General features: G+C 34.9%; 1 protein-coding gene across 3 annotated transcripts in view; it reads left to right on the top strand.

Moving 5' to 3' along the window:
* Positions 1-27,436, top strand: part of DGLUCY (D-glutamate cyclase) — a 126,515-nt gene that overhangs the window by 63,485 nt on the left and 35,594 nt on the right. For all 3 annotated transcript variants that reach the window (XM_074289724.1, XM_074289725.1, XM_074289726.1), the window contains 2 exons: positions 12,385-12,645; positions 23,483-23,582. In XM_074289724.1, coding sequence (XP_074145825.1) covers positions 12,385-12,645; positions 23,483-23,582 — 361 coding nt within the window. The remainder of the gene's footprint in view (positions 1-12,384; positions 12,646-23,482; positions 23,583-27,436) is intronic.

Raw genomic sequence — 27,436 nt, 5'->3', positions numbered from 1 at the left:
GAATAGGAATTTACTTAAATTACTTAATTTTACTAGGTCTCAGTTTTCTTGCCTTCAATAATAAGGAATTAAACGTAGTGAGAGTGCTAGATTTATAGTTGAAAGATTTGTAATCTTGCTATGAATCTCACCTCTGCCAGTGACTGTGACCCTGAACCTCAAGTTTCCTTCCCTGAAAATAAGTGATTTATTACAGCAATAGTTGCAAACATAACTTTTCATAAAATCCATTCTTTGTTCTTGGTAAAAAATTCTAAATAAGAATAAATATAGAAAATTTCTACTTCAAAACAATAAGCCAAGAGTCAACATAATATATAATTAGAATTGTTGAGCCATAGTCAGTCATGTCTGGCTCTTTGTGATCCCATTTGGATAAAGTGACTTACTCAGGATGATACAGCTAATAAGTGTCTCAGTCTGGATTTGAACTTCCTGTTCCAGGCCCTGCTATCTATTCACCGAACCACCTAGCTGCTTCTATAATTGGAAACATTCCCAATAAAAAGAAGTACAAAGTAAAGATGCCCATTCTCATGACTTTAGTATTTTCATTCTGATAGTATTAGAAAATTTCAAAATCATTATAGTATAGGAAAAAGGTATTAAAGAGATAAACATTACAGAGGAAGAAGTCAAAATACAATTATTTGGATATAGCATGATAATATATGTATAAAATTTGACTTCCTCTACAAAAAAAGAATAGGTTTAAGCCAAGTTTAGAATATAAAGTTAACTCACAATCATTCCTAATAGTAGAAAAAAGATTTTTTTTAAAAGGGAAACATTTTAATGTAACTCTAGGAACTATAAAATATTTGGGAATTTACCTCTCTAGTAATACCAAAAAAAAAAAAAAAATCTGCATAAGAACAATTATAAAATTATAATGACTAAAAAAAGAGGAAAATCTAAGTAACTAAATATTCACAAATGGATCAGATAAGTATAATAAGGACAATTAATATGTATATATTAATATACAATCAAAATACCAAGGGGCTTCATTTTAGAACTAGAAAAAAATCATCATGAAATTAATATGAAAAACTGAGTAAGAATACCACGTCTCTCATTAAAGTAGAAGATGATGTGAACAGTTTTACTCTCTCAGATTTTAAGGTCTATTACAATTGGTCATCATTAAAACTATCTGGTACTTGGGAAAAGAGAGAAGTAAATTGATAAATGATGCTCCAGACATCCAATTAAACATATAAAAATAAAAAAGTATTTGATAAACTTACAGAAAATAAAAACTAGAGAAAGAATTCATTATTTCACAAATACACTTGAGAAAATTGATAGTATTCCAGGATGGGAAAGGGAATTAAACCACACGCTTGAATGAATATTAGCTGATGAGAGACTTAAAACATTTTTTTTTTACATCTATCATTTTCTTTGAAAAATGTAATAAAGTGTTTAGCTCAGTTGTAGAAGGGAAATGACTTATTTTTCAGTTCTACAAAGAGAATAAATTTGTTAAGGACAAAATATATGAAAAGCATTCATGATTTGTATGATAGATAAAAAGTAGATGTCTAAAAGACATAAAGGATTATAAAAAATTTAACTGGTAATTCCAATTGTACAATAAATAATAGCCAAAGACTAAGAACATTTTTAAAGGGTATGCCAAATGTTAAAAATCATTATAAAAACAATAAATTCAGTGATAATTAAATACAGAGTAATAATAATAACTAACATTTATATAGTACTTTTAAGTTTGAAAAGTGATCTAAATGTATTATTATATATAATATATTAAAAACAACTTTGAAGAACAACCTGAATCCCATAAAATTGGCAAAAGTAAATAAAATTTCATCTTATCCTAATTAAATTTAAAAAATAACAAGTACCTACTCACTCTCCTTAATGCCCCCTCTCAGGAAAAAAAAAAAAGCCATAGTCAAACAAAACATATCCACACATTGATCATGCCCAAAAATTTGTATTTCACTTTGGGTCAGAAAGCCTCTCTGTCAGGAAATGGGCAGCATTCAAAATCATTGGCCTATTAGAAATCTTGATTTAGAGTTTGGATCATTGTGTTAACCAAAGGTCTTAAGTCTTTCAAAATCATTCATTTTTGCAATGTTATTATTAAAGTATAAATTATTTTCCTGATTTTGATGTCCAAGTGATGCCTATTGCTCTCATCCCTTCCTTGGGAGGAGTATTTTGTAATCTGGGAGCTCATTTGGGATTAACGAAGTTTCTCCCTGAAAGGAGAAACTCAGTTTTTCCTTTTTTCTTTTTGTTAATCATTTGTTTTCAAATTTTTATTTTTTTATTCTTTTTATTTATATTTATACAAGTGTGTATACAGAACAGGTATTTATAAATAGTTTGAAAAATTCATAAAATGTTTGTCTCTTTCTTGAATTTGCATACAAATTTGCAATGTGTATTTATAGGATTTATATGTATATATATATATGTGTGTGTGTGTGTGTGTGTGTATTTAGGATTGATTATAATCCCCAGGCTTTTAAGATTAATAGGCCTTGCACTTCTTTATATATAGGACTATATAGGGGATTAGATTAAATGGAGTTCTGTGACTCTAAGAACTATGGATCTTCTGAAACTTTTTAATGCAGATCCTGGGAAGGTGATTGAAAAGACAGTTTTTGAGCTACCTCATGCCTCTAGAGCACGCCCACTGAGGAAATTCCTTCTACCAGTGTAGATTGGTACCTTCTTTATACCTCAGAGGTATCTGGAACATTGAGAGGAAGTGACTTGCTCAGGTTCACATAGCCAGTATGTGTCATAGACAGGGCCTGAACCTAAGATTTCCTGATTAAGAGAAATATTTTTTTCCCCACTTTATGTATTTTATTTTTTCTAATTACGTATATAGTTTTCAACATTTACTTTAATAAGATTTTGAGTTCCAATTTTTTTCTCCCTTCCTCCATTGCTTCCCCAAGATGGCAAACAATATGATATAGGTTATATATGTATAGTCATATTAAACATAATTCCATATTAACATATTGCAAAAAAAGAATCAGAGTGAAAGCAAAAATCACAATAAAGAAAAAAACAAATAAAAATGAAAATATTATACTTTGATCTGCATTTAGACTTCATAGTTCCTTTTCTAGCTGTGGAGAGCATTTTCCATCATGACTCTTTTAGAATTGTCTTAGATCATTGGATTCCTGAGATCAAAATTGACCATTGTACAATGTTATTGTTCCCATGTACAATGTTCTGGTTCTCCTCACTTCACTCAATATCAGTTTACGTAAATCTTTCCAGGATTTTCTGAAATTCACCTGCTCAAAGCCACATTTTTAATCATTATCCCAAACTAACTCTCTCAGACTTTTCAGACCCCTGGGCATTGGGGTAAGGATAGATTTAACTTAGGATAGATTGGACTCCTCTGAATATGAGGCAGACTATTCTTCCTCTCCTTCCTCAGCACCTCTTTTTTTACTCCCAGGTCAGATAAATTATATATATATATATATATATATATATATATATATATATATATACACATATATGTATATATATATGTATGTATTATATGTTATATATTACTGAATTATGTTACATATTAAACATATATATTTTTATAATATATATATATATATATTTACCTTACCTGCCCAAGTTTCCACTAAACCCCTGAAACTAAAACCTGCACTCCATCCCATTAGGAAACTTCAGAACAACTAACAATTAATTATCTTGGTCGGATTGGTATGATCGGGCCAGCCACCATCTTTGTGGCCACATGCTGGTGCCTAAGAGTAGGCAAACTTAGACTTCTTCAATATATTCAGGAGGGCCTGCTTGGGACTTCAGACGAGGATTCCTCCGGTGGTTATGTGTGTTACTACCTGTTTGAGAAGGCTCATGGAGAGAGGCCTACAAGAGGCTCAACTCTCAGAAGAGCTTCATAGAACGTCCTTTTCTACATCTTAAATTAAGATGTGACCAGCAGAGGGAGCTAAGTACGTTTAATATACTTATTCCATGAGGAATTTAGAACCTATAATACTAGATCTGGGAAGGAAGTTAGAGATCATGTAGTTCAGGGGTGTTTAACTTTGTAGTCTGTGAACTTTAAAAAAAATTGATTAACATATTTCAGTATAATTGGTTTCCTTTGTGTATTTTGTTTTATGAATTTAAAAACATTCTGGAAAAGGGCCAAAGGGCTTCATCAAATCACCAGAGGGGTCTGTGACACAAAAAAACTTTGAAATTCCGGATCTATCCTAAATTTTTCATTTTGTATATGAAGAAGCTGAAGTTGGTTGAGGGGAAGAATTAAATGTATTTATTGTATCTTTACTGTAGCATTAGTATAGACACATGGGAAGGAAATTAGAGACCATATATACATATATATACATATTGAGACCAGGGTGCTTAATTTTATGGTGTGAACTTTAAAAAAAAATTGATTAGCATATTTCAATGTAACTGGTTTCCTTTATGTTTTTAAAAATTAATTAACATTTCAATATCATTGGTTTTCTTTGTATATTTTGTTTTATGAATTTAAAAATATACTGAAAGAGGGTTGAAAGACTTCATCAAACCACCAAAAGGATCCATGACACAAAAAAGTTTAACAATGCTTGATCTATTCCAATCTTTTCATTTTATGTATGAAGAAGCTGAAGATGGATGGAGGGGAGGAATTAAATGTACTTATTTATCTTTACTGGAGTAATAATGTAGACATGTGACTTTTTATTGGATTGAAAAAAAATAGCTTTTATTGGATAGAAAAAAATAGACTTCTGGATTTGGAGACAGACATGCTGGATTTAAATCCTAGATGTTACTATTTGTGTGACCTTGGCCAGAAATGTGTTATATAGTCAGCTGTAATCAGCAGATTTTTTTTATTTTTGGTGTAAGCATTTACACATCTTAAATCCTCAAAGCTATAAAACAGCGATTTGGGGTTTTTTGTTGTTTTTGATTGACTTAAGTGATGGAGAAAATGTTAATAGTTCAGGTTAAACTTTAAAAATGTATATTGCATTCATTTGTGTTTTTTTTTTTCCTTTTGGCTTTCTGTAGTTGACAGTTTCATTATTTGTAAAGTGAGAAGTTTATACTAGATCTTTTTCAGCTTTAAATCCAATCCTGAAAATAGCAATTCTGGATTTGTAAGCAACAGACTGCATTAATGCCCCAATCTTACGGTCTCTAAGGCCTCAGGCCTGTACAGCATCCTCTCTGAGCTCCATTTTTAGAGACTATCCAGGACTTCTGGTGCTTAGATCTCAGTGTGATGAAAGAATCCTCTGAAGCCCTCTCAAATTCCCCTCCAAACAAATAGAAAAACACCTCAGAAGAGCAGGGAAACAACCTACCCGCCTGGTAGTAAAGGTCTGTCTCATTGGCACCGAAGGGGACTGAAGTCCAGCCTCACAGCAGGGGTCTGCAGCAAGGCACCAGGACTGGGCAATCCACCAGCAAAGCCCCACCTGCCTGCAAACCAGTAGCCCCCCAGGTAATTGAGCAATCTGTACAGCTCAGCAAGGCCCCACCCCATTGACCCCATCACCTCCAACAAGCCACCAGCAAGGCCTGGAGCCCATTGCTGACCAGTAGTGAAGTCCCTCCTTGGGGCTAGCCAACAGTGCAATTCTGCCCCTGGGGCCTACCAGCAGAGACCCTATTTCCATAACAACACAGCAGCAGGACTCCAGCTCTTAGTCAGGTCAGCAATAAAATTGCTTCTCCAGGGCTTGTTAGCAGAGCAGATCTGTTTCTATAGCAACCCAGGAGCAGGGTCCTATCTCTGGGGCAGACCAGCGACAAGATCCCTCCTCCAGGGCCAACCAGAAAGATTCTGTTACTATAGCAACCCAACAGCAAGGCACAGCCTCTGGAACAGGCAACATAACCTGACCCCCAGGGGAAGCCCCCAAGGAGACCTTTCCCCCATCCCCCAAACAAACCAGAAGGGGAGTCTTTCCTCTGGAGAAAGTAAATTGCTAAGGCTTGAAGGCCAGTGAAAGCCATCAGTAAGACCCAGATCCCCAGCATAAAAGGCCTGGGACAATGCAGGACCAAAGTTCAACTTTCACCTAAAAATATTATGTGTTTCATATAAAAATATCAAGTCACTAAAAAGGGCAAGAAAAAAGAGCAAAAAACAAACAAAAGAGCTTGATTATAGAAAGTTACTGTGATGAGAGGGAGAATCAAGGTATAAACTTAGAAAAGGACAATAGTACCAGAATGACTATATGGAAAGCATCAAAGAAAAGTGTATTTTGGTCTTAGGCCAAAAAAGAATTCCTGGAATAGCTTAAAAGGAATTTTTAAAAGCAATTAGAAAAGTAGAAGAAAAATTGGGGAAAGAATGAGAATCATGAAATAAGCAGTCTATAGCATGGGAAAAGATATACAAGAATTTAGTAAGGAAAATGACTCCCTGAAAAATAGAATTGACCAAATGAAAAAGAAAACACAAAAACTCACTGAAGAAAATAATTCCCTAAAAATTAGAATTGAACAAGTAGAAATTAATAGTTCTATGAAGCATAAAGATATAATAAAACAATTTAAAATTTTTTTAAAATGTATAATTTCTCAGTGGACAAACAGCTGGTTTAGAAAATACACCTAGGAGAGACAATAAAAATTATTGTATGGTCCAAAAGCCATGATTTTAAAAAAACCTGGACAACATCTTTCAGGAAAATATTAAAGAAAACTGCCTTGGTATATTAAAAACAGAAGGTTAGGGTTGAAAGAATCACTACCTGAAAAAGATCCCAAAATGAAAACTTCCAGGAATATCATAGCTAAATCTCAGAGTTCACAGATCAAGGAGAAAGTATTGGAAGTAACCAAAAAAACCAAAACAAAACAAAATTCAAATATCAAGGAGCTAGAGAGGATTACACAGGATTTGGCTGCTTCCACATTAAAGAACTGAATGGCTTGCAATATGGTAAACCAGAAGGCAAAGGCATTAGGATTACAACCAAGAATCATCTATCCAGCAAAGAAAATATAATCTTCTGGGAAAGGAATAAATATTTAATGAAATAGAGGACTTTCAAGCATTTCTAATTTAAAAACCAGTGCTGAATAAAAAATAATAATCTTCAAATACAAGACTCTAGGGAAACATAAAAAGGTTAAAAAAAAACAAGAAAGAGAAAACATAAGAAATTCAATACAGTTAAACTATTTATATTTCTATATGGCAAGGTAATATGTATAATTGTTAACAACATTATTAATCTTAGAGAAATAAGAAGGCATATACAGAGACAAAGGATGTGAATATAATGTGATTTTTATGGTATGATATCCCCAAAACAAAATAAAGGGATGAGAAAAATTACATTGGACGAAGAAGGGGGAGGGAGATTGAATGGGGTAATTTATCTGACATAGAGCTATTATTATTCAAGAGAAGATAAGGGGATAATAGGCAAAACTTAAACCTTACTCTCATCAAAATTGGCTCAGAGGGAGTAATATATACATTCAGTTGGAAAATCTATCTTTATAAGGAAATAAAAAGGGACAGGGAAAATAAAAGGAGGAGGGAGAATTGGTAAAAGGGAAGATATAGTGGGGAAGGTAGTGATCTTAAGTAAAACACTTGTGAGGAGGGAAAGAGTGGGAGATAAGAAGGGATGGGTTAAATAAGCAAAAAAAAAATAGTATGAAGGGAAATACAATTATAAATATAAATATGAATGGAATGAACTCTCCCATAAAACAGAAGTAGACAGCAGAATGGATTAAAAACCAGATTCCTATAATATGTTGTTCTCAAGAAACACATGTACACAGAATCTAATTATACTTTAGTTGAAGCAAAGAAAGCAGGGATAGCAATCATGATCTCAGACAAAGCAAAAGCAAAAATAGATCTAATTTTAAAAAGATGAAGAAGGAAAAGTACTTGCTGAAAAGTACAATAGATAATGAAGTCATACCAATATTAAACATATATGCCAAATGGTATAGATCTAAATTTTTGAAGGAGAGGTTGAATGAGTTATGAGAAGAAATAGTAGTGAGGTACCTCAATTTTCCTCAATTTATATCTCAATTTAGATAAATCTAACCAAATTTAGACAAATCTAACCATGAAATAAACAAGAAAGAAGTAAATAAAATTCTAGAAAAATTAAATACAATGGATTTCTGGAGAAAATTTAATAGAAGTAGAAATTAATATATATTTTTCTCATTAGTATATAGCACCTGCACAAAAATTGACTTGTATTAGAACAGAAAACCTTACAAGTGCTGAAAAGCAGAAATAATAAATTATTCTTTTTAGATTATACAATAATGATTAATTCAATAAAAATTTCAATCAATAACGGACAATGGAGAAAGAGATTAAAATTAACTGGAAATTAAATAACCTAAGCCTAAAAACCAAATGGGTCAAACAAAGAACAAATCATAGAATTGATCATTTCATTAAAAAAGTGTGTGTGTGTGTGTGCGCGCGTGTGTGTGTGTGTGTGTGTGTGTGTGTGTGTGTATTTATATCAATAAAGTAAAATCAATGAATTGGGCAATGCAGACTAAAAAAATCAATGAATTGGGAATGCAAACTAAAAAAAAACTAGAAAAAAAATTAAAAATCCTTAATTAGACACAAAATTAGAAATCTTTTTAAATTCAATGGTATTTAATTTTTCCAATCACATGTAAAAATAGGTTTCAACATTCACTTTTGTAAGATTTTGAGTTCCAAATTTTTTTCTCTCAACCTCCCCTACTTCCTCCCTTCCCTCTGATATAGATATGATATATGTATGATCATTTAAAACATATTTCCATATTAATTATTTTGTGAAAGAAAAATTAAAACAAAAGGGAACAACTACAAGAAAGAAAAATAAACAAAAAAGTTGAAAATAACATGCAGTTTTCAGACAAAGAAATCAAAATTATCTATAGTCATAAAAATTTAAACATTAAATTACTATTGATCAGAGAAATGTAAATTAAAACAACTCATACCTATCAGTGACTTATAGGACAAAAAGGAAAATGTTGTATTTTGGAGGGCATGTGGGAAAACAGAATCAGGAGAACATTGTACACACAACAATGTTATTCAAGAAGAATTGTGAATGACTTAGATTTTCTCAGAAACACAATAATCCAACCATATATAACATGTTATCTGCCTCCAGAGAAAGAATTAATATTGATTGAATACAGACTGAAGAATGACATTTTTTCACTTTCTTTAATTTTTTCTTTTTTTTTTTGAATCGTCTTGTACAAAATAATATGGAAATGTTTTACATAATTGCACATGTATAACCTATATCTGATTGCTTACCATCTCAGGGAAAGTGAAGGGAGGGAATTTAAACTCAAAAATTTAAATAAAAATGTTACAAATCAGAGGAAAAAAAACACATTTATATGTAAGATATACTTGTGCCAATCTTGTCTAAATATAAAGAAGATTGAATCACATGTACCTAATTTGAGCTCTAGCCTCCCCCCTCCCCAACTAAGATTGTGATTTCTGCCTTAGAGAGGAGGAAGAAGGTGACTGTGGCTAACCACTCACTTCTTCCCTTGATTTATCTCCAAGAAGGATATCAATATCGGACCACAATTATACTTTTTATCTTTAAATCTAGATGTACAGTAGGCTCAGAATAAAAATATGAGTCTCTGGGGTTGAAAGTGCTAGAAGTCAAGGGACATATTAGGGAGGGGGACAGCTTCCTCCACTTGTAAATGGTTCTGGACATCCTTGCAGGCATTTAAAAGCTGTCTCTGACATCTTGAAACTACTTTTCTTGGACTTCTCCATTTTCAGTCTGCCATCAACTTTTTTTCATAATCTCAGTGTCTTGGACTCTGAGGTCTCTCAGTCATTTGGGAGCCGAGTCTCCTTACATGTATTACATCAAGTATGGGGTTGAGTATTAATTATAAAATGAGATATTTGGACTTAGATGATCTCTGAAGTCATTTCTAGTTCCAAACTCTAGAATCCTGATAGAATCCTAAAATCTATAAAAATATAGAGCCAAAGCTAGAAACCAAGAGTCTTGTTTTCCAGGGTATTTCTTTTTCATTATAACACAGACAATCACATAAAAGAGATGGGCTCCAGAGGAGGGGGCTGCTTGAGCAAAAATTTATCTCCTTCTAGATCATATTAATTTACTTTGGCTTCGGTATTTTCTTGTCTTTGCGGCCAGTTTTGACCAGTATTCACCTTACATACTTTATCCATCCATCCATCCATCCATCCATCCATCCATCCATCCATCAACAAGTATTTAAGGAATGAGTGAAGCTCATGATTTCCTATGGCTTCATCTTTCTGAAAGTAGAGAGAACACTCAACTTCCCAGAAGTACTAATAGATCATAGATTAGAGTGTGGCTGACCATAAATCTTATAGTATTTAAAGAACTGGGCTTGAATACAGAAAGACCTGGACTCAAGCCCTGTACTAGGTACTTATCAGTTAGGTAATCCTTCAACAAATTGATGATTTTTTCAGATCTCAGTTTCCTCATTTTTAAAATGAGGATAATAAAAGCATCTATATTCACAGGGTTGTTATGAGACTTGAATAAGATGATGTATATAAAATATTTTGCAAATCTTAAAATAGCGCTTTCCTAGTTAGTTCTTACTATCAATGCAGGGGAAGGCTAACAGTAGCAGAGTCCAACCATGGTGGAGGTGGTTGAGTTATCTGCATTACCTTAAAATAAAACATCTTTGGCTTTTCTGTGCCAGCAGTAATGACTGGATATACAGTCACAAACTAGCCTCCTGCCAAATCATAGGACATTGCTCTTAGACTTAAAAACAATGTGGAAATCTGAGACCTCTATATATCCATAAAGAGTTTTAGAGTTAGTCATGTATGTGTGTGTATTTGCATGTATACACATATATAAAATGGCTTGTACAAATAGTTGAAATGTTCTCAATTACCAGAACTCTCCCAGGCTTTCTCCTCCCGTGTGTGTGTGTGTGTGTGCTGTGTGTGTGTGATAAGAGACAAGGACCACTAATGTTAACATTGGCTCCCATACAAGGCTGCTGGATAGGAAAGTGTTATATAATTCTTTCCAAAGAGAAAACATTTGGGTATGGAACACATTCCTGCTTTCTCTCCTGTTGCAGATAAAAAACAGGTGACTGGATAGTATCATCTTTTCAGTCTGAAACATAAAGCTTTAGAAAAATAGGCTTATAAGTAAACCTGGGAAACAAAGTAATATTTTTGCTGGAGGGCTTCTTTAATTCTAGGAAATAGCAAGTCCTTTAAGTTTCATATGATTTTAAGTAAGCTGATATTAGAAAAAATGAATATTGAACATTAAAAGTAATAATACTAGTACTAGTAACTGGCATATATATATATATATATATACATACATACATACATATATGTATGTATGTATGTACACACACACATATATGTAGTGCTTTAAAATTTGAAAAGGGCTTTTATATATACTATCTCATTTGAGTGTTACTATTGTAACCTTGTGGGGAAAGTGCTACAGGTATTATCGACATTTTACAGATTCTGAGGCTGGTAGCTTAATTCACTTGTCCAGGGTCACAGAGCTAGTTTCTAGTTGAAACACAGGACTTCCTGTTTCAAAATTCAGCACTAAATCCACTATGTTTTAACGATCCAGTGTTTATACTTGGGTCTCAAGTATGGAGCCTGGTTTTATAGTAAGAGATAATTTATTTGCATATTAGCTATATATGAGCCTTGCCTTTAGCTTCAGTTTTTTCATCTATAAAGTGTGGTACTCTCTGAAATTCTGAATTGTAGATCTGGTGCTAACCCATGCTGGATGAGGGAATTCCTCAGCAAACTTCCCTCTATAAATAAAATCAGAAATCAGCCCCCAAAATCAATAAACCATGTCTCAAAGTAATATACCACTATTAGTACTATCTATATCCTAATTTTTTTAATGAGAAAATACAGTATAGATCTTAAAGGTGTTACATCTAATGTTCAGTTATTATTATTATTATTATTATTATTATTATTATTATTATTATTGTCATTAGTCCTTGCTTTGCATGAAGATTTGCTTTACATTTGCATCTCCTTTTCCATAAAGATCAAAGTTTTACTAGGAGATGATTGAATTCAGACTAAACAACCCTGTCAATTTAGTAAGAGTCTTAGCAGGATGTGATTCCAGCTGTGAATAACTTCAACTCATCAGTGCCATTGTCTTTCCTTTTGATATTGTTCTTCTTTGATATTTATGCCAAAAATAATTTTAAAGCAAAGAAAAATATTACTCAACACACATAAGCAATTAACCCTTTTTTCTTTCTTTTAAAAATATTTGTAAGACAAAGCTTTTGTAATTTTAGGTAACCGAGGAATAAAGCATCTGTTCAACAAAGATGAACTGCTGAAGGCTTCTCTGTCCCTGTCCCATGCTCGTTCAGTGCTCATCACCACTGGGTTCCCTACCCATTTCACTCATGACCCACCTGAAGAGACTGATGGTCCCCCCGGAGCCATTGCAATGGCTGCCATTTTGCAAGCTTTAGAAAAGGAGGTTGCCATTGTTGTTGATGAAAGAGCCATGAACCTGCATAGAAAGATTATTGAAGACTCCATCGATCAAGGTGAGTTGAATCAAAGCATGTAGCCATGAATTACATATTTTTCCAATATTATTCTCAGCTCTCTAGATTAGCCTTAGGCTGTAGAAGACTTCTGAATTCAATTTTGTTCAAAACTACAAACATTATTAAGTGACTACTAATTGATAGACAATCCTTGTCTCCCAACTCTGCCCTTTTGGTGGGTTGTTATTCTGTCATTAAGTTTTGTCTGACTCTTCATGACCTTATGGATCATAGCCCGCCAATGTTGTCCATGGAGTCACTAAGAGTCCAGCACAACTGAAAAATATTGGAATGGTTTACCATTCCCTCCTCCAGTTCATTTTACAAATGGGGAAACTGAAACAAACAGGTTAAGTGACCTGCCCAGGGTCACACAGTATCTGAGGCTAGATTTAAATTCAGGTTTTCCTGATTCCAGACCCAGCTCTCTATCCATTGGGTCAACTAACTGCCTCTCTTGGGCATCTTGAGCTGGAGTGGGGATGCTTATTGGTTTATTAAAGTATCTAGAAATAGGTAAATATGTTGTCAGCTTGAGGTCACTCCCATTGTCTACCTCATTACCTCCTGATTCCCAGTGGTGTTCTGGAGAAGAGAATACGTATTCTAATCTTTTTTCCTATAACCTGCTCCTTTAGCTTTTCTGTCCCCAACAATTTACTCTCTCAAAGAAGTTTTTATATTTTTACTCTAATAATTAAAAGGCCTTAGTACCACAAAGTCATTGGTTTAAAATCACAGAGACTCTAGAGAAGCAATAGATTTGTTACATAGAACACACAACTTAAAGGAACTTGAGAGGCCATTGAGTCCAGCCTTTTTATTTTCCAGATAAAGAAACTGAGGCAGACAGAGGTTCAGTGTCAGACAGCAGTCTGCTACACTCTATGCAAACCATCTTATGTCAGCTTCTGCTAGCTATACCACTGACTCAAGGTCAAAGCCAATCACTACCACTTTGGTACTTGGTTTCCTTCTCCATTAAATCATTTGATCTTAATAGATTCTTCCATATTTGAAATATGGTGACTCTTTTTTAGGCTTGTAGATTTAGGAAGTAAGCAAAAAAGATTTTGACTCCAATTCTTACAGCTGTCTTGATTGATTATTATTATTATTATTTTGCTGACCATGTTCCTAGTGTCACCTTGATTCACTGTACTCAATCTCCTGAATCTCAAGCTGTGGACTCCCACTGTACATAAATTCTGATCCCCATCTAGCCCAGCTTGTGACTTGAATGGATGATTTGATATAGTGCATTTTGGAAAGCTTTCATTAAATTTGGCAAGAAAAGATGAAGACCATTATGTCTTTCAAAAGACTGTGACTTGAATATAAATAACTTAATTATCTGGAGAAAATCTAGATTGTGAGGTAGTGCTGAGCGAAAATTCCATCTGGATGAGAATGAGGGTATTCATCCACTTATCATAATGCCCACTCAACATAAATTTTGGTTGATTATATAATCTGGAACCTTATTGCTGTTCTGTTGTTTTACTCTTCTTTACTCTGTCACTCATTTTCCAGAATCCCTCTTCTCATTGTCTGAAGCACTCCTTCACCCTCAAGCTTAATGGTATAGCTTCCTTAATTGAAAAAATTGAAGGCATTCTAAGAGAATTCCCTCAACATTCTTCAGCATCACTATCCATTCTCATCTCTCCCAATCCTGTCTCAGAAGAAGAAGTGATCTCCTTGTTATGGTTATATGCACCTTTGATTCATCTCCTTCTGCCTTCCTGAAGACCTTGCAATATCCCCTTTCTTACATTTATCTTCATTTTCTCCCTTTTCATTGCTTACTTCTTCTTCTTCTGGGCCTAGCCTAGATCAGGATAGTTCACATAAGTATGAAATTAGAATGGCATGAAACACTCATAGGCCATAATCTTCAGTGAAATAAATTTATTTACAATAAAATGTTTTAAAATATATGATTATTAATTCAAATGGATGATGGTCTCCTGTGCCTTTACATTTGCCATAGGAGTATTGGTTGGAAAGATATCCTATAAGGCTGTGAGAATGCCAATAAACTACCACATGCCAACTCTTCATAAGGAAATCCTTCCAGTGGTCCCTTAGACAAACTAAACCCCAAGGTTTATGGGCCTTGTTGGCCCATAAAGAAAAACCAACCCAACTTATGTAAAAAATGCTGCCTATACCTCTGCTACCAAACTCCCCAACTGTCTTCAGACAGGCTCAGGTCTCCCCTGACCAAAAAATATCTGTCCCTGGAATTTTAATTATTTGATGCTCAACTGATGGGCATCTACTCATTTTCCAATTCTTTGCCACCACAAAAAAGTTGCTACAAATATATGTCTTTCCCCCTTCTCTATGATCTCTCTGGGATATAGACTCATTAATGACATTCTGAATCAAAGAGTTTGCATAGTTTTATAGCCCTTTGGGCTTAGTGCCAAATTGCTCTCCAGAATGGTTGGATTAGTTCACAACTCCACCAACAATGCATTAATGCCCCACTTTCCCTGCATCCCCTCCAACATTTATCATTGTCTTTTTCTGTCATTTTAGCTAATCTGAGAGGTAGGTGGGGCCACTTTCTCTTAATGGAAGAAAATTAATGGGGATCTTCTCCCTTGACTTCCGAAATAACATATTCCTGATTCTCTAACTATTGCTCTAATCAGCTTTTCTTTGTGACTATGTTTTCTTCCCATTCCCTATAAGATGGTATTTCCTAAAGTTATATCTTTCAAATTTTCTCTTTTTATTCTTTGTCCTTGGTAATCTCTATGATTTCAATAATGATTTATATGCAGATAAGTCATATATATGTATAAATACATGCACACAGGTATGTATGTATGTATATGTGCATATGTATATTAAAAGAGGAGAAAGAAGAGGGACAGAGGGAGAGAGGTTGCCAGGTGGCACAGTATTGGACAAGGAATCAGGAAGACCTGACTGACTTCAGACACGTATTAACTAACTGCATGGACAAGTTTGGGTAAGTCACTTAATGTTTATTTCAACTTACTCATCTATAAAATAAGGATAATAATAGTCCTCATCTATGAAGTTCTTTTGTCTCCAGAGACTGCTGATTGCTCTCTGGGAGGAGATCTGCTGTCTCAACTGCCACCAACTCTGACCTAGAGTAGAGAGTTCTCCTCCTCCAGAGTGCCGCCCTCTTTTATCCTCCCAGAGAATGGGCATGGAATAACTCGGGGCTTCTGGGAAAAAATACTTCAACCAATGAACTTGCTCCTCCTAAGCATGCAAGCTCCTTCCCAGAAGTTCAAAGGGGTAAAACTCCCAGGAAAGGCCGGAACTAGAAAATTGTCAAGTACTGACTTAGCACTTAGTAAGAACCCAATATCTCATTATCTCATTAGCATTTAGTAAGAACCTAACATCTCCCCCTTTCTTTTGATTTAGAACATAGGGTGGTCATGACCTTGAAACATAAATCCATCAATATGAGACGTATTACACATAATTACATAGATTACATAAACACATAGTAACATAGTAACATAGTAACATAATACATGCTAGAAGTATGTAATAAATAACACGATCAAATAATCATAAATTGAGAATTTATAAATGTCCACAAGTCCATTGTCCATTAGTCTCATCTTGTGTTAGGAAATCCAATGATTCCTGCTAGTTTTAAAGTTCTTTAACAGTCTTCTTATTAGCCATGCTCTTTCAGTGTCAGCTGTTTCTTAGATTTTCTCCTTTGTTTTGAGGTCTTTCTCTTTTTCTGTCTCTTTCTGATAGACAAGGCAAATACGACTCATTGGCACCCATCTGATTCATTCTCCATCTGAAGAAATACAAGCAAACCCTCTCCCCCAGGCAGTTAACCTATCTGGTCCCTTCCATTCACCACTTTCTGGGTCTCTCCACATCACCTGGTGATTATCTAAAGACAGTGGAGCTGCTCGCACTGGACACTGCCCTTCTGGTGGGTTATAAAACCTGTCTGCCGGAGCCAGTGGATCTTTGTCAAAAATTAGAAAATTAATGGTATAGAGAACTAAATTTAGAAGTTCTCTAGGGTTACTTGTGGCTCCCCCTTTCTTTTGTTTTTGGAGGAGTGTCTTAATGTCTCTGTTTCTTCTCTCTACTATTGCTTGACCTTGCAGATTAAAAGGTATTCCAGTAGTATGTAAAATCTTATACTGTGCACAAAAGTGCGTAAAATGTTTAGAAGAATATGCAGGTCCATTGTCTGTTTTTATTGCTTGTGGCACACCCATAATTGCAAATGCTTGTATAAGGAATTCAGTGACCACTCGGGCTGTCTCTTTTGCTGCTGGCATTGCAAATGTGAATCCTGAAAAGGTGTCTACCATGATGTGGATAAAAGATAGACGACCAAAAGATTTATAATGGGTCACATCCATTTGCCAGATTTCATTGGGTCTCAAACCTCGAGGATTCTTCCCTAGAGGGAGTGTAGGAGTGTGGAAAGGAAAGCAAGCTGTACAGCTTTTTACTATGCTCCTAGCTTCCTCTCTTGTGATTCCAAATTGTAAATGTAAAGCTCGGGCAGGCTGATGATATTTAGAATGAGATTCTTGTGCTTCCTGAAATAAAGGAGTACTGGCTAACATAGTTAAAAGGCTGTCTGCCTTTGAATTTCCATCAAAAATAGGACCTGAAAGTCCACTATGTGAGTGGACATACAAGATATAAATCTTGCCTGGATGTTTTCTCACTTGCTCTTGAAGTTCCTTAAAGAGCTGATAAATATTAGAGGCTGCAAATTTTATTTGGGCTGTGGCAATTCTTTGTACTACACCTACTGAATAGGCTGAATCAGTAATTATATTTATGTCTCCTGGGTAACATATAAGAGCTAGCATGATAGCAAACAATTCATTCTGTTGAGTGGACTGAAAAGGAGTCCTGACTACTTTCTTTATGGTTAAATCATGAGAGTATACAATACAAATATTTTCTTTGGAGGCATCTGTAAAGATTGTGGGTCCTTTAAGAGGAACCTTAGAAACCTTTTCTTCAAAAATCCATTGCCAATTATGTAGTAGCCGGGTTATCTTTAATGGAGACCCATGTGCAAAATTTGGAGCTGTGGCCAATAAAATTTGCCATTCTGGGATGATCTCACAGCATACATTAATTTGTGCATTAATATAGAATGTGTATATTTTTTCAGGACTTATCCCAGATAATTGTATTATTCTCTTAATATCCTTTAATAAAATTCTAGCCACAAGCACTGGGTAAGTAGTAAGGCTTTGTTCTGGTTGTGCTTGGAGGTTCACCCACTCAATCACTCTGTCTCCTTGATGAAGGACTGCTGTGGGTGCCTCTTGTAGCAAAAACTGATATTTCCAAGGGTTTTTGAGTGACTCTTTCAACCACATTGGATAAAGCCAGTTCAACTTCTCTCAAAGCCTCTTGAGCTTCTTTTGTAAGCTGGCGTGGTGAATTTAAAGCACTGTCTCCCCTTAAAATGTCATATAGAGGTTGCAGTTGATTGGTAGTTAAGTCTAACACTGGACACATCCATTGGATATCTCCTATTTATTTCTGGAAATCATTAGCACTTAGTAAGAACCTAACACTCATCTCCTTGGATTATTATGACATAAAATGAGATAATATTTGTAAATGACTTTGGAAAACTTAAAACACTATATAAATGCTAGATATCAGTAATAGTCTTGTTATTATTACCATCTGTATATCCAGTCTTTCCATCTCCAGAGTTCTGCTCCCATATCTTCAATTGCCTATAGAATGTCTACAGCTGAATGCCTCACTTAAAACCTCAGACTACACATGGTCCAAACCAAAGTTACTATCTTGACTTTTCAACCTACTTCTCCTGACGCCATCATTCCTGTTATTATCACTACCATTCACCCAGTCTTCAAAATGTTCATCCTTTGATGCTTCCTTTTCTCTCTTATCATGTCAAACCAATTACCATGTCATATCAACTTTATAATATCTCTGGGATCTCTTCTTGCCCTCTGCTCCCCCGGCCCCTACTCTAATATAGGTCCTCTTGTGATTGCAATAATTTCCTAATGGCTTTTCTCTTTCCTCTTTTCTCCCTCCTCCAAACCATCCTTTACTCTGCTGTCAGGCTAATCTCCCTTATTTAATTACCAGGGAGTGCTACTGGCCAAGTGCCTGACTGTTTTCAGTCATATGGGCCAAGTGTTGGTTCTCCAGCCCAACCCAGAGGGTGCTCAGTGGTAACACTATGTTCTCTACGTTCTTAAGAGAGCTGGCTAGCTACCTCTGTTTCCCAGCATTGCCCTTTTTGTGGGCAGCAACACTCATCTGATGAGTCTCAAAGTGTGATACAAGTGGATTTATGTAACTGACTCATGGCTTGTGGCATCCCCACCCCTGGGATATTCTGCTGGCCTTGCTTCATTGCTATGTTTTAGACTTTAAACACCAAAGTATGCATGATGAAATTGATCATATAATCATGGCTTACCTGTACATAGTTCTTTATGCTTAAGCAGGAAAAGACTAAAGGTATTTAATCAACTCTCACATGCCCTGGATTCCTACAGCTTTTCCCATGCCCAAGCATTCTCAGACCTTCTAAATCTCTAGGCAAGTCCCTCTACTTGGGAGGAAAAACAATCTACATTCTATGTTTTAATAAGTATTGTTCCTAATGCTTTCAAGTTTGCATATTATTTTTTTATATCTTATCTCATTTTATCCTTGCAATAACCCTGTAAGTGCTATGTTAAATTTATTTTAGAGAAGAGGAAACAGAGGCTGAAGGAGGTTGTTATTTGTTCAAGGTCACACAGCTAATCAATATTTTGGAAGCAGGAGTGAAACTCACATTTTTCTGAGCCAAAGTCTATCACCCTTTTCACTAGGTTACCTAGTTACCTTTTAACTAAAATCCGCTAAGGACATAACTTATTAATATACAAACATTTTTGCCTTGACAGAAATTGCATTAAACAGAATTCTTCTTCTTATCAAAAAAGCCCTCTGACCCAAGCAATTTCTAATACATCTTTTTTAGTAATGAAACACAAGATGAATAAATTTTCCAAAGACAAAGAAATTCAAGAACAATTTTTAAAAGTATGCAGGTTTCAATTAGTTTTTGAATTATTTGCCAAAATGAATGATAAAATTATTAATGTTGGTATTCCTCCTTTGGGGGAAGTTCTGTCTTTTTAGAAAATTAATCTAGTCAAAGGCATACCTCATTGTTGAGTTGCTCTATGATAAATAAAGGAAATTTCCCTCTATAGATTTAGTCACAAATTCTGAATTTTGGAGGTAAAGTGGATTCAGTGTATTTCCTGTTTTGATAAGGTTTTTAATTCAAAAGAGATAAAGGAAGAAAAAAAAAACCAGGCCATGGAAATTATTACAACATAGATTCTTTTTTTCCCTCTTCCCATCTAATTTGCTTATGATATTATCCTTTATGTCTAAATCATTTACCCATTTTGACGTTGTTTATAGTATGTGGTGTGAAATCTTGATCTATGGAGAGTTTCTACCAAACTATTTTTTAGTTTTCTCAGCAATATTTGTCTTATGGTGAGTTTTTATCGCAAAAGCTTGTATCTTGGGTTTATCAAAAATTAGATTATCGTAGTTGTTTACTACTCTTTTTTTAAACTACCTTTTTATTCCTAAGAATAATTTAGGACTAGTAGTAGTTTACTATTAATCTATTCCTCTGAGTTACTACTCTATTTCCTAGCCAGTGCCAGATTGTTTTGATAATTACTGTTTTGTAATATAGTTTGAAAATCTTGCCTCTTTCCCAAAATTTAAAGAACAAAACCAAAACCCTTGTAACAAATATGCATAGTCATGAAAAACAAATGCCCACATTGGTTATGTCCAGAAATATATGCTTCATTCTGAACTTTTAGTTCCTCACCTTTCTGTCAGGAGTTGAGTAGCACACTTAATCATCAGTCCTCTGAAATTGTGATTGATAATTGCACTGATCAGAGTTCTCAAGCCTTTCCAAGTCACAGGAATTCTTAACTTTTGTAAAATAGTGGAGGCATCAGTGATGTGGGCTTCACTAACCAGAAGCTTAAGAGACACAGTTCATATTGTAAGATTTTAAACCTCCTGCTGCTGCTACTGTAGCAGAAAGGCTCTTAGAATCATCCACTGAGCTTCATTTTCTGAGGACTAGTTCTTCATATTCGGCCCCATTGTTGCAGCTTGTCTGCTCACAGTTATTTACACATCTAAGTGCACTGGATTTGGATCTCCAAAGGGCACATCCAGTCTTCATTTTTCATTTCATCCAGTGGGTGAAAAGGGAAAATACAAATGCATCCTAAGTCCTTCCTCTCTCCCCATTACTTCTTCCTAAATGTGTGTCCCAGCTTCATCCTAAATCACTTCCTATAAAAGGCTGAACCCAATTCTCCCACCCGCTTTTTCGCTCCACCATAGTCTTAAACTATTGACTGCTTTTCTATGGATCGTGAGCAATTAGCACAGTGTCTGATACATAGTAAGTACTCTATATAAGTGATTGATTTTCCAAAGCTTTATGTAAAGGATCAACTCAAAGCATAGGACCAATGGCTCTTTCCTTTCTGTGAGCCCACCAAAGCAGAGTTAGAAGGATTACTCCTAGGCATTGATCAGGCCATCATTTTTGTCTTTAGAAAATCAGTTGATTTTTCCTTCTTTGCCTACCAAATGAAATCCATTCTGTTATGCTGTCATTCTGGACTTTCTATATTCTGGGATCATCCTGGTCTCCAACTTCACCCTATATGAATATTCTGGACCAATTCTTCCAGCCTAAGTGGATTAGTTTCATCATATCCTATATATAATAGTGTATTTAATAATGACCAGCCTTAATATAAAATGTTAAAGTTTGTCAAATGCTTTACAGATAGTAACTACTTTTATTCTCATAACTACCTTGGGATGAAAGTGTTGTTATTATTATTATCATTTTACAATTGAGAAAACTGAAACAAACAGATTAAGAGACTTGGTCCATAATCATAAACAGCTAGTAAGGCAGAATTTGAATTCAGATCTTCCTGACTCTAGGTCCAGTCCTCTATCCACTGAACCACAAAGGGGTCTCTAATTATTACTTTTACTTTCATTCAGATTATTACCTACACAAAGAATGATCTCTGAAAGTAACTGGAAAGGGTTTGAGATTCAGGCTGCAAAAATCAAAGCTTTCAGCTAAACAAAAGGATGATTATTAACTTCTGTGGGATTCACAAGGTAGTTGATTATTCCTATCCATCCTTTTAACTGAAGCCTTTCTTAATTTCCCTTTAGAGATGGCTATTCTTCCTCTGTCCTCTGACACTGGTAGGACTTCCTTGATTCACTTACCATATTACTGGTCATTTGCATACATGTTATATATCCTTAGAGTCTGTAAGCTCCATGAAAGAAGAGACAATGTCTTAGATAAATTTTCTATCATCCAGTATTTGCTACAACTTTACAATCCAATCAATACTCAATAAATGTTTTTGAATTAAATTTTCTTGAAACAACATTAGATTTTTAAAAAGATCTTTTAAAAAAATCCAACAGCAATATAGCACAAAGGTCAACTTTATCTTGAGCCATACCACTAAAAGCATCTTTCGTTGCAGCTGAGGATTATACTATATAATCTCTACAAAGTATTAATAAATCCTTATTGATTGACTTGACTTGATTTGACATAACTTTGTGGATAGGGTCATCTTGAGACCTTTGTAAGCTTTGTAAAAATATAAATTTTCCAAATTGCTGAAGACATAGAGATGATATATTCTGTCTCCTCAAGTCAATTTAACAGAAAAGATACGGAAAATATAGGAAAATATATTGTCTTCACAATTTAATACAACAAACATTTATTGACTGGACTCCTGGGACAAAAAGTGAATAAGACATAGTCCCTACTCTCAGGAGTTTACATTGTAACAAAAAACATAAGATAAATTCACAAATATCTCAATACTCGAACTTCTAATTTCACATCTCCAACTAAGGTTACCTGCCTCATGATATGGTTGCCCTTTTTGTATATTAAATTTAATATATTCCAATAAGACTAAGTTTGAATGTAATTTCTAGTAAAATACAGAATGAGAAAAAATGTCATAAGCAAATGGTTTATGATAAAGGAGGAAAGCTATTTCCAGTTGGGGGTTTTAAAGTGGGACCAAAGGGTCAGAAAAGCCTCATGGAAGAGTAGCAAGCTGGATCTTGAATAGAAAAGATTTCCATAGTCCAAGATGAGAAGAAGGGATTGTAAGCAGAAGAAATGGCATTAGCATGGCTGAGATGCCTAAAACATTTATCATAATCAATGAAAGTGAATCTCCCAACTAGCCTTCCTATCACAGACTAAAAGAAATCAATTTTCTTTTCCAATATAGCCTACTTAAATATTAGCTCACCTGGTCTTGAGTCTTACTTCTAAGCTGCTACATGTATACATTGATGATGATGATGATGATGATGATGATGATGATGATGATGATGATAATGATGATTTCCAAGATTGTAGTTCGAAGCACAGTGGATAGAACACTGGCCCTGGAGTAAGGAAAACTTGAGTTCAAATTCAGCATGGGTCGCCTATTAGCTATGTGAAACTTGGGCAAGCCACTTAATCTCTGTTTATTTCAGTTTCTTCAACTATAAAATGAAGATCACAATAATACCTGTCTAACATGGATGTTAGGGGAATGAAATGATATTTCTAAAAGCACTTAGCACAATGCTTGGCACATAGTATGTGTTATATAAATGATTATTTCCTTCCCAGATGCAATTCTGGAAGATAGTCTCATCTGATTTTTTTTGTTTGTTTTAGGTGTTCTGAAGACAACAATACCTCTATTAAATTACCAAGGTGATGAAGCAGGATCAGCTCTCATGTTCTTGTGTAAGGATGGGGATCCCAAGTCACCAAGGTATGTATCATGTTGAAAAGTTCAGAGTTTTGTGGCTTTTTCCCCCAAGGTAAGGATAACATTCTATCTGCTCATTCACTCATTCATTAAAAATATTTACTCGAATATTTGTTAAAAATATATTATGTTATAAACCCAAAGATCCAAGCTTTTAGAACAAAAATTCATTATTTGACAAACACTTCTGGGAAAATTAGAAAACAATATAACAGGAAATAGATATACAACAACATCTCATATCAAATACTAAGATAAGGTCAAAATGGCAATTATTTACACATAAAGGTGGTACCATAAGCAAATTAGGAGAGCGTGAAATAGTTTATCCCACAGGTCTACGAAAAAGGAAGAATTTAGGACTAAAGAAGATATAAAGAGCATTATGAAATGTAAAGTTAATAATTTTAATTATGTAAAATTTTAAAAGTTTTTGTACATATAAAACTAATGTAACCAAAATTAGAAGGAAAGCAGAAAAGTGGGGGGAAATTTACATCAAGTGTGTCTAATAAAGGCCTCATTTCTCAAATATATAGAAAACTATATAAGAACTTATAAGAAAAAAATCATTCCCCACTTGATAAAGTTAAAGGATATGAATGGGAAGTTTTAGACAAAGAAATCAGAGCTATCCATACTATTATTATTGATTTGAGAAATGCAAATTAAAACAACTCTGAAGTACCAGCTCACACCCAAAAGACTGGCTAATATGTCAAGATGTGGGAAAACTGGGATACTAATACACTATTGATAGAATTGTACACTGATCCAACCATTCTGGAGAGCAGTTTGGAACAATGTCCAAAGTTCTATAAAACTATGCATAATACCACTTATAACTACTAGGTCTATTTATACAAAATATTTATAACAACTCTCTTTGTGGTGGCAAAAAATTAGAAATTGAGGGGATGCCCATCAAATGGGGAATGGCTGAACAAGTTGTGGCATATGATTATCATGTGTAATATTATAAGAAATAAGAAATGATATATATAAATGATGAACAGGGTAATTTCCAAAACCTTGGAAAAACTTATATGAATGATACAAAGTAAAGTGAGCAAAAACTAGGAGAACATTATAGACAGTAACAGCAATATTATATGATGGACACCCTGTGACTGACTTCTCAGTAATACAATGATCCAATGTAATCCCAAAGTAACCATGATGAAAAATGCTGTGTATCTCCAGAGAAAGAAAGAATATCATCCTGAATACAAATCAAAGCATACTGTTTCTCTCTTTCATTCCTGTTATCTTCCTTCCTCTCTCCCTTTCTCCTTTCCACCCCCTTCTCTCTTTTCCTCTCTCAGAGCCGAGAGAGAGGAGAAAGTGAGAGAGAGAGAGAGAGAGAGAAAGAGACAGAGAGAGAGACAGAGAGAGAGAGAGAGACAGAGAGAGAGAGAGAGAGAGAGAGAGAGAGAGAGAGAGAGAGAGAGAGAGAGAGAAGAAGAAGAAGAAGAAGAAGAAGAAGAAGAAGAAGAAGAAGAAGAAGAAGAAGGAGGAGGAGGAGGAGGAGGAGGAGGAGGAGGAGGAGGAGGAGGAGGAGGAGGAGGAGGAGGAGGAGGAGGAGGAGGAGGAGGAGGAGGAGGAGGAGGAGGAGGAGGAGGAGGAGGAGGGAGAGGGAGAGGGAGATCTTCTGAAGGAAGATTAGAGGAGAATGAGAAAAGATTGCTTTCAGGAAAGAAGAAGTTGGTCAGCTATGTTAAGTTCTGCCAAAAAAAGTCAAGAAAAATGAACACTAAGAAATTGGTGGCAATTGCAAGGAGCCAAGAACAGGCTATTATAGGAAGGAGCATTGTAGCTAGCTTAAAGAGACAGCAGGATTAAGTAAAGTTGGGATGTGGAGATCTGAGTATATTTATGGGCATCAGGAAAGGAACCAGTAGAAAGAAAGAAATATGATTATTCCTCCTTAGCTTTATTTCAGAGTCTATTTCAGATGTAGGTCAAATACCATCTTCTGTATGAAAGTCTTTTCTGATCCCCGCAATTATTAATGCCCCCTCTTCAAAACTACCTTGTATTTATCTTCATTAGTATTTAGACTATTTATATTTATTTTGCATCTACCTACAAAATTTTTTTCTCTATTAGAATGTGAGTTTCTTTTAAGAGAGAGTATTTCATTATATTTCTAGTGCTGAGCACATAGTAGGTGATGTATAAGGAAATGCTTCTTGATTGACTGAATAGGCAAAATATGTGAAAACATGATGAGGTTTTGAGTTGTGCAGGAGGGAAGATTAAGAGGCTCATTGAAGTCATCTTCAATCTTATTGGTAAAGAACAAAGCTAGGTCTTCTATTTTTTTTTTTAATTTGGCAGACTAGTGGCAACCTCATCCTTTAAGAATAGAGACTACAGAGTAGGGGGAATGGGGAGATAGATTGGACCTGTGAATTTATTAGTATCAAGAGTTCCCACATGAGGGAAAAGCATTCTACTAGTGCATACTAGCACTCTTATAGGAGAACTTGTTTTTGTTTAGAATGTGAGAAGAATCTAATCTAGGTAAATTCCAGCCCCAAAGCAACACATCTAGCACTCCATTGGAGTACTCGTGAAGGTGAAAACCATCCAGTCTGTGTAGAGATAGATTCCTCTGTCCAGAGTGCTGGAGGCAGCTGAACCACATGATCAAGCCCTGTTCTCAGCAGGAGGAGCTGAGACTTAGCCCACCTGTCCATTAATATGCCCACCCTTTCATTAATTGTTTGTGCACACAAACATACAGGCCAAACGTGTATATATGTATTTTAGACAGGTTTACATATATGTATATGCACATTTGTATCATACATTGACATGTATGAGTGGGTGTTTCTATGTATATATATATGTATTCCTAATATGACTGATTATTTGGTTCCTCAGTCCCACATGAGATGGGTGAATTCTTGGCGGAAGTGGGAGAGAGAATACCATTAAAAGCAAGAATGAGGATTGTAGGGAAAAGTGACAGCTGACAATCTGACTGAAAGGAAGGAAATAGCAGAAATATAAAAATCACAGCAGTCAGGAGCCTTTCAGTGTGAGGCAAACAGCCTTATATAATTCAGTACCCTAAAGAGATTATTGAAGAACCTAGTTCTGTGTGTTTCTTACAAATGACCCAGAATGATTAGAAGGCTACACTATGATCTATAACTTCTGTTTAATATGAAAGATAAGTATATAGTACATTTTAGAAAAATTTTCAACCACATAGTTCAGTTATTGGAAAATTCTTTATTCCCCAAGAAAACCAGAAAAAAAGGCATTTCTGTATTTGGTAAGAAAAGGGTAGCAGGCTACATTCTGTAATGGCAAAAGAGTGAATTGCTTTCTTTGGGAAAATGCATTAATTTTTCCAGACCAGAAGGTACCAATTAGTTAATTGCTTCTTTCCATAGCTAAGTGGCCCCTTCTGGCCTGAAAAATCAATACACCTCTGCACAGTATGTAATTTAATTCTTCTTCTGTGGGAAGGTTCAGACACAGGGAACAGTACTGTGTATTCCTTCAGGAAGGGAAGGATTTATTGATCTGAATAGGGATTCTTATTTTAAACTCATTTCTCATTTTAAACACAATAGACCCAGGGGGAAACAAAAAGCCAGGTGAAAACTGCCAGTTGCTTCTACTCAGTTTAACAAAACACAAATGGAAGTACATGTTACCTTTCTATTAACATCCCTGCATAACATAAAGTTTCCTGAGCCCTTGAATACTCCTTTCAAGCAATATTTGGTGCTATAAAATTCCAGCTCATCAAAAGAACATGGACCTGTCTCTTGACACTTTTTGCAACAGAACTGGAACAGAACATTCTGAGTCAAAATCTTTAAAGATGGCGTTTATTC

Source organism: Sminthopsis crassicaudata, chromosome 2 (assembly GCF_048593235.1).
Source record: "Sminthopsis crassicaudata isolate SCR6 chromosome 2, ASM4859323v1, whole genome shotgun sequence".
NCBI lineage: Eukaryota > Metazoa > Chordata > Mammalia > Dasyuromorphia > Dasyuridae > Sminthopsis > Sminthopsis crassicaudata.
The sequence above is the reverse complement of the archived record's forward strand: the minus strand, read 5'-3'. Positions and strand labels throughout refer to the sequence as shown.